Genomic DNA, 8106 nt, shown 5'->3' on the forward strand with positions numbered 1-8106 from the left:
GTACAGTCTACCCGCATGCGGTTGAGTTTATGCCAAAATGGATGTGTTGAAATATCTGCTCGGTATCGTTGGTGGCATTCGACGACCAGTCCTTCCGCAGCAGGCAAGAAGTCATCTCATCGCTGTTCCCCATCCTTTCAGCGCGCCCCCATCATCCGGATTCTTTCCGAGAGTTGTAGATATTTTCCAAATCCCGCTCTTCATCGGGGTTTCTGAGGTGGTGGATCGTTGACAAGTTCCTATCCTGGGAGTGAATCGGTCGTCGGCGGCAGCGCGGAGCATCGTGGTGTGGAACGCAGGATGGATAGCGCTGATGGACTCTGGAAGATTGAGCTTCATTATATTCTCCATCAGAGGCTGGCGCTGGCCCAGAGGCGTGGAGCGATCGTCGGGGAAAGCTCCAGGCGTTCTTGGTATACGAGGCGAGGCGAATGAGCAGACTTTTTGCGCGGATCAGATGGACCTGAATGATGCAGCATTAAGCGGAAGAGAAGTCTGAATGGGATACTGTAGGTTGGGATCAGCACAGATACCTTGTGGTTGGTCAAGTATGCTCTCGTGTCTTTGGAACCCTGCACTCAGGTTGAGCGTCTTGTGATAAGATCCTTCGATACAGAGCAGGCCAATACTCATCCTCCGCCCACTTTGCCAACCGCCTGAGCGAAGCTCTTAGCTTCCAAAGCTTCGAGAGCGTACCAGTGCCTCCTGTTGGAGTTTTGAGGTCAATCACCGCGAACTCACTGCCATTTTTGCGAGCAACCACAATCACCATTTTCCACTAGTGCTGGAGCACGTAAATGATGGGATGAACAGCCATAATGCATGCTTTCCTTGCCTTGTGGAACGCCTTCCTCCAGACCCAGCATTGTCCGCAATCGTTGAAAGTGGGCATGTGCTGCCGCCATTTTCTGTCCTTGTCTCGATGGAGATCGCACATGGCATTGTGCGCAGAGCCGTGGCTCGGCTTTGGGTGATAGTCGACCTGTGATATGGCTCCGTCTGTATCAATTGCGTGGTAGCTGTCAATTCGTCCCGGGTCGGTTTGATGTTGATAGTGTAGTCCACTAGTCGTGCTTCGGTAGTTTTGGCGCCTCGAGTCGGGAGGAACTCGAATACAGGGCGAACTTGGGTCCTGGAAACGAAATGTCAGCTCGGATCGACAATCAGCGTATGGGGAACAACAGGACGGACACATTGAAGTAGGCGACTCTACTAGAATCCCTGGGGGCTACTCTTGATCAAGATTGGAGAGTGCGCTCCCGATTTCTAGGCTGATTCGGGCTGGCAGTATTCATCCAGCATCTGAGCGTCTTGCAAGATGTCGAGCAGGTCCCATGAATCTCGTTCGTCGCTGGGATGGGGGACTTCTGCTAGAACGAGCGAGGTCAGTCAACATGCCGCGCCGGATCTTCCTGCCAAGTTATGATTGTCAGCCATGTTGGATGTCAAGCTTGTTTGATACGACCAGTCACTCACCACAGCCGACTCCGGCACCACTCCAATACCGCCGGTGATGTCTCGAAGGTCACCTGCACTGAGGAGGTGCTGTGTCCTGGCGAATAAGGTGGAGGATGGGTGCATCAGCCATGAGGAGATCCACCACATCCCTGACCGGGCTCTTGGAGCGGAAACTGCGCGTCGAGCTTCTGCTGGACTGGGAGACAACATCTGCTTGCAGCGGAGGGATGTAGTTGAGGAACTTCTCCATCTACGTAGGCCGAGTCGCAGTCGCCGTGCTCCGTGATGTTCTCGCGTTAGTCTATGTCTTCTCTTGAAGTATACATTCCAGACCATCATCGTCGACGTCGACCTCTTTGCTATTGTCGCAGACGGAGACGGGGCGTTGAGCGAGGGCGGCTACGTGATGGCACGCTTTGTACATGTTTATGTTCATGTTCGTTATAATCAGATGGCGTTGGCGCTGGCGCTGTTATCAAAGGCTTTCTTTGCCTTTCTTGGGCTTTTGCGCCCATCACTCCTCCCATCATCGTTCGCCATGCTCCTCTTTGCGATTCATCGTGGCTCTGAGCCCGAGCCGCTGGCGCTTCGTCTTGGTCTTCGTTGTGGATCAGAGGACGTCGTCGTGGTGACTGTAAAAGTCGCGTCTTCGCGGTGCTGGGGCCTCGGGAGGTCGATTCTCGATATCGTCGAGCCAGACAGGTACATTCAACATTATCAAAGGCGGCGACGACGGTGGTGATGGTGACCGGTTTTGCGCAAGCTTTTAATCAATCTCCCCCGCGCTTGAGCGGCATTTCAATCAACTCCAATCAATCTCACCACATTCAAGCGGCATTCTGATCAATTCTGATTATCCCGCGCAGACTCTCAATCTAGGAAGATGCCACGCATAGTACTTCGCCGGCCATCGAGATCAAGTTGCAGCAAAGCCTCGAGGTGGTTTCGTCGAGTGTATGATTGATGTCAAAAGAAGCGCAGAGGCAATGGTGAAGCCAGTCCAGCTCATGCAAAATTTCAGCCAAACTTTTCTCCATCTCCTCGTACATCATATCTGCCGCTGGTCTCGTATACAATCCTCGACTTCAAAGCTCAGTAAAGAGGCATCAATAGCCCTAGCGTTCTACAGCTTTTGAGCTTGGCAAGTTGTCCCAAGAAGGATCAAGAAATTGTATCAGTATTGATAGACGCTGTTACCTACCGAATGTTTGGTATCGAGTAACACGAAGTCGTCGGCGATGGCATGGTTTGGTAGTGCAGATTCTATTGCTACGCGAACGGCCACCATCGTTGCTGTGCATGTCCGTTCATGTCAGTTATGCTTCGTACAATGTTGAGGGCCATGGAAAGTGGAAGCTAAGAGGCTAAGAATTGAAGAAGTGACGAAGCAGGACTTGATCAAGACCGGCCTGGGAGTTTGAAAATGTAAGCAAGATAAAACGTATCGAAAACATTACAGATTGTAGACATTGCTGTTATTACACATTGCTCGCATATAGCAATGCCGACACTTGTGGCGGCCAATCTCACTACGAACTCCATGTCCGCTATCCATTGCCACCTCGTGTCGCGGTATCTTACAACCATCTGATCGTTGCATCGTTAATCATTGTGATATGCGGTTTAAAAACGCTGCTGCAGCCCATGCGCTTCCATTGTTGCTCTTGGATCAATCATCCTCCGCTCTCGGAATCATCGACGCCAGTAAGCTCTGCGCGTTCCGTAGAGAAGTGTGCACCTTCTTCTTGCTCCGCTCTGCCGCGCTCTTCTTGATGTCGGCTTCTTGGATGCTCATGGCAATCCAGGAAGTCAAGTTCTCCAGCCTCTTGCGTCGATCTTCACCTAGACTTGCCGCCTTTTGCTGTTTCAATCTGACGAGGTTCTGCTGGTATCCAGAAGCCTCTGAATCATCGGCATCGCAAAGCGCCAGCAATTTCTCAAGTGTCGCAATACGTTCGTCAAGGCGGTCCGTTTTGGCTTGAGCAGGTGCAGAGTCGATACAAGCAGCGGATGATGTCGCGCATTCGCGGATGAGACGCAGTTGGCTAAGGTACTTGTCCAGTATCTCTCCTTGGAGTTCGCAGGCAGCGAGCCTGTTGCTGTACTTCTCGACACATGCTGTGAGGAGGTCGCCGTGGTAGTCGTTCTGCATTTCAAGCGCAGGCAGTTGTGGCAACACCGGCAGCTCGACAGCCCTCCTGACTTCCGACACCCGAACATGCTCCTCACTGGCGGCAGCTAGAGCACTTTCCCAGGCAAAGAGCGAGACACGGCTCGGCAGCTCCGTATCCGTCATAAGACAGGTGGCAGCAGCCAAGGAGCTGATGAAGCCATCATCCTCGTGAGGGTCCAGGTCTACAATTTCGTGTAGGAACGACTCTTGTCGGAGCTCAATGTTCCGTTCTCCTTCTCTATGGCCGAGCACAGCTACCAGCGCGGTGCGTGCATAGTCGAGCGTGATGGCGGTAGTGGCAGGAGGCGGCTCGCGGGCCCTCGGAGAGGTGAGAAGGGTGAAGGAGGTACGCTCGCGGTCGCAGGCTCGCGCCAGTACCCAGCCTGAATCGAGCTCACTAGGCGACGGATTACTGGGAGGCTGTGGTGCGAGAAGCGCCAGGAACAGCGGAGGAGTCGAGGTAGTGGTTACCGCGGTAGAGGAGATGGCGACGGCGGCAGCATGAGATTGCAAGGTGACGGCAACGCTGCTGGTGCTGGCGAAGTGTGACAGAAATACGCGGGCAGCTGCTAGGCGGTTCGCGTCGCTCATCTTTGGCGGCGACGGCGACGACTTCCAGTTGAGCAGACGGCGCTTTTTGGAGGCGGGACTCTTTAACGGCGAGTGTACCATTACTGAGAGTTGGAAGAGGGGTTCGTCGTTGTCAGTCTGAATGTGCGTGTGAGTTGAATGGCGGCTGGGAGAGCTCGGAATCTTGAAGCTCGGCAAGGGTGAGGCGTGTTCACGCGTTTCGCCAAGTCCAACCCCTCCTCCTTGATCAAGTCCTTGATCAAATCCATCATCAAATCCTGCATCAAATCCCGCATCTGTATGATCAAAATTGATCTCTGCATCAACATCACTACCTGCGCGTGCCTGCTCGATGTCCACCTCCGATTCATCGTCGATGCTATTGCCCTCACTTCTACCCTCATCTTGGTCGGCATCCTCTAGCGAGTTCTTAGGGCCTCCTTGTGTTGGTGTCGCATTGTCTCCATCTGCTTCGGCGCCGGCTGGCAGTGACGGTGCCGCTTCTTCTGATCTTTTGCGTGCACCACTACCACCATCTTTGTTGCTATCTTGTAGCGAGTTCTCATAGCCTCCTTGTGATGTCGTAGCATTCTCTCCACCTCCTTCGCCGGCGGCTGGCAGTGACGGTGTCGCTTCTTTTGATCCTCTCCGCTCACTTCCACCTACGTCTTGGTCGCCATTTTCTAGCGGGGATGCTTCATTCTCAGGGCCTCCTTGTGATGCTATCGCATTCTCTCCGTCTCCTTTACCGCCGTCCGGCAGTGGCGGTGTCGCTTCTTTCCGCTTACCTTTCTTCCTGTTCGTCTGAATCGGTCGCTGCACAAAGCCGAGCTCCTCCTCTGCGATCGCTCTTGCGACCTTGCAGTCTGATGGCTGCCACTCGAGATCTATGCTCGTGCCGTTCGTACGTTGACCAGCCTGACGCCGCGACTGCGCTCGTTTTAGAAGCTCGAGGGCCTGCTCCCACGCGAGAAATTGATCTAAGAAGAGACTATGACGCATTTCTGCCAGTTCACGCAGCTCGCGCAGAAAGGTCCTCGTCAGCCCACTCGCTCCGAAATGCAGGTAGAGGTTGTATCCGTGAAGTTCTTTGCACCAGAGAAACGTGTCCTTCTGGACCAGTTGAACCTGCGTTCTGAGATTGCGCTCAGTCACACCCGTATTGTTGTAGATAGCATCAAAGATCTGGTGCACTTCTCCCATCAGAAGACCGAACCTTGGCCGTGTTGATACCGCATTCTTGTCCAAGTTTCGGAACATATCAAGTGCCCGCTTCGGATCGCTGTTCGCCGTCTGGAGGATCTTTTCGATGATCATGTCATCGGGGTTGTCGCATTGCGTGTCGTTCGAGGCTGTCCCTTCTCCTTGTATTCCTTGCTTGTCTGGAGCAAGTTTTGGTCTCGGTTTTGCTGTAGGTCGACCTTGAGCTATGCAGCCACTCTTCCGTGTTCTGGCCATCGCGCACGCACACCTAACGTGTTGGGAGGTAGTTCTAGGAGGTAGCACGCATGCATCGACTATGAGACTCGGCTGTATGATGCGGAGGAAGCCTGAGAGATGGGACCTATCACGGAAAGTGGTGTTGTTGTTCGCGCCTCGAGGAAGTCTGGGGAAATTGATCAAAATTGATGGGGCGGTAATCAGAGTGCGGGGGATCTGATCAAAAGCGCGCGCTCACATCCGCCGGCGATTGAAGCTCCGACCGATCAATTCTGATCAATTGCGCGCTGGTTGTCTGGGGCTCTGTCGCATGCACCAGTCAAAACTTCTGAAGCAAGTTGTTAACAGATTGGCAAAAGATCAAGTTTGTGGCAAGAAAAGGCTTTCTTGTGTCTACGCCCAAACACCGGTCTCTGGTCTTTGTGCGCTTAAAATGCTTATGAGAGTGCCAATGCGGTCACGTCCAGGATGACATTGCGACGCAGGCCACCACGCCCTCTTTGCCTTGCCACGCGCCGTGAAGCGATTGCATCAGCGCGATTTCTCGTCTCACGGCCACAGCTCAAAGGATTGGAACGGATCACAAGCTCGCCTTGCACCAGATATGTGCGCAATCAGTGGTTGAAAGCCATCTCGCACATCTCTGGGAGTGCTACCCGTAGCTTTACCGGGACTTTGCGAACGCTTAAGATCTTGCCGGGCAGGAGAAAGAGATGGTATAAGGAAGGATGTTGAAGAGCACCGTCCGGCCGAGTACCACGATTCGGCCGCCTTTATTGAGACATCTTGGCTGCGTTGAAGGAAGGCTGGGCACCAAATGCATGCCCGAAAACCTGTGATACTGCCGACAGTGGGGCTCAACAGCTGCTGTTTCTCAAAGTTGGGCCTCAGGATGCTTGAGTAGACGGAGGCGAGCCGATAACAATATGGTCATACTGCAGCTCCAGGAGGCATGGGCAAGATCATTACCGTACGCGTACCTCGAAGCAGTGCTCAATTTGCCCCGCAACTCATCCGTACAGAACTAGGTTGTACTATTATCGAATCATCGATTAGACATGGCAGGCGTAGCAGAACAATGTACTCATAATGAGCTGTGTGCTAATACGTAACATAAGCTAGAGGACTTGAAAAGCGAGTCTGGAAGATTCCGAGATGTAGAGACCGAGACTGTCTGCAGATCCGCCGAAACCACTGTACGACTATCTAGGAAAGACTTACTGCCTGGCTAACCAAATGTGCGTACCGTGGCATTGCCTACAATGCACGGCTGAAGCCTTCCTTTGGAGCCCTGCTTGCCTAACACTAGCCTATAGGCATTGCAAAGTAACAATTGGTCATGTCTGATGATTTGCTACGAGGGAATGGAATATGCTAGGGAGAGCGAGGATCGACATTCTACGTAGAAACAGCAATACGCAGCCAGATCGAGGTTGACTTTCCCGCCGGAGATAGTTGAGCGTAGGCGGGAATCTGTAAGCTTGCGAGGTGCTACGATTTGGAGTTATAGCGTTGAAGAGACGATGGCGTCTAGGCCATTGTGTACGAAAACGTATCGGCAATTTTGACGACTATTGCCCTCGTCTGCGTTACCTTAAAGGAAAAGGAACTCGCTCAAGCTCCTTATGCATTGATCAGCAACCTCACTTGCGAGTGGCATTAAGATCGGTCCCGGGGCCGAATTTGCTAGAATTGGTTGATGATGAAATAGTCAGTAGTTCTCAGCTACCGCGCTCTACAACGTCGCGCGACGGCTTCGAGGTTTTTGGAAACACAAAGCATTCTAGAGCATACGGCATCTAGGAGCGAGTCTTGGTAAGTGAGCACAACACGTGGATAAACACCACTAAGCGATAGGCGTACATAGTCAAGCTTGCTGCAAGCGATAGACCTCGTTCCTTATCCTTATAGATACGAGGAGGGAGACGTCAAATTATGACTGAGCGAGCGTGGGATCTGAAGGTACGACATGGCTAAGGCAGGGAATGGCATCTTACCTTATGCATCAATAGGGCAGCAAGAAACAAGGCCTGCTCTTCACCAACGACGCTGCCTGCTAAACTATACTTCAAGCCTCCTCCGAACTCCAAGTCAGACCTGCTATGCTATCCTACTCCATAACTTCGAATGCCGGTCAAAAAAGACAAAACACTTCTACCGACGGTACCAACATAAAGCAGCTTCACAAAGCTGCTTGCCGCCTAGTCTACGGAGCATGATACCAACTGTCGAAAGCCCGTTCATCCCGGATACACAACTATCGGACACAAGCTTGCTACACTATGCCTACTACTAATTCTCAATCTCTTCCTCATCCTTTCTATCTACCTGTTTTATCTATATTTATTATCCACATTTTCTATCTACCTTTTTCGTCTACCTTTTCTATCTACCTCTTTCATCCACCTTTCTTCTCCTTCTCCTGCTTCATCTTTCTTAAAGATCCCAAATCCCTACTCCTACCT

The 8106-nt window shown here is 52.2% G+C and overlaps 2 protein-coding genes across 2 annotated transcripts; one reads left to right on the forward strand and one right to left on the reverse strand.

Moving 5' to 3' along the window:
* Positions 1–15: 15 nt before the first annotated feature.
* On the forward strand, positions 16–2879 carry MYCFIDRAFT_180250 (uncharacterized protein; the record flags this gene model as incomplete). The annotated part of the gene is made up of 21 exons (XM_007934128.1): positions 16–43; positions 90–208; positions 237–250; positions 280–493; positions 514–589; positions 622–781; positions 814–916; positions 952–1067; positions 1098–1199; positions 1244–1510; positions 1540–1690; positions 1717–1740; positions 1778–2112; positions 2157–2202; positions 2250–2353; positions 2391–2397; positions 2432–2553; positions 2605–2676; positions 2714–2769; positions 2797–2807; positions 2847–2879. 21 exons carry the CDS (start codon positions 16–18, stop codon positions 2877–2879), a joined length of 2160 nt encoding a protein of 719 aa, XP_007932319.1.
* Positions 2880–2911: 32 nt separating this feature from the next.
* On the reverse strand, positions 2912–8072 carry MYCFIDRAFT_180251 (uncharacterized protein; the record flags this gene model as incomplete). The annotated part of the gene is made up of 26 exons (XM_007934129.1): positions 2912–2930; positions 2970–3045; positions 3090–3121; positions 3159–5857; positions 5880–5942; positions 5988–6054; positions 6103–6202; positions 6241–6447; positions 6475–6527; positions 6565–6633; positions 6700–6724; positions 6769–6815; positions 6859–6865; positions 6910–6932; positions 6973–6995; positions 7060–7171; positions 7252–7263; positions 7289–7327; positions 7371–7517; positions 7569–7638; positions 7683–7725; positions 7756–7762; positions 7792–7821; positions 7852–7898; positions 7923–7939; positions 8048–8072. 26 exons carry the CDS (start codon positions 8070–8072, stop codon positions 2912–2914), a joined length of 4059 nt encoding a protein of 1352 aa, XP_007932320.1.
* Positions 8073–8106: the final 34 nt, after the last annotated feature.

The sequence above is a fragment of the Pseudocercospora fijiensis genome (assembly GCF_000340215.1).
Source record: "Pseudocercospora fijiensis CIRAD86 unplaced genomic scaffold MYCFIscaffold_15, whole genome shotgun sequence".
Lineage (NCBI taxonomy): Eukaryota > Fungi > Ascomycota > Dothideomycetes > Mycosphaerellales > Mycosphaerellaceae > Pseudocercospora > Pseudocercospora fijiensis.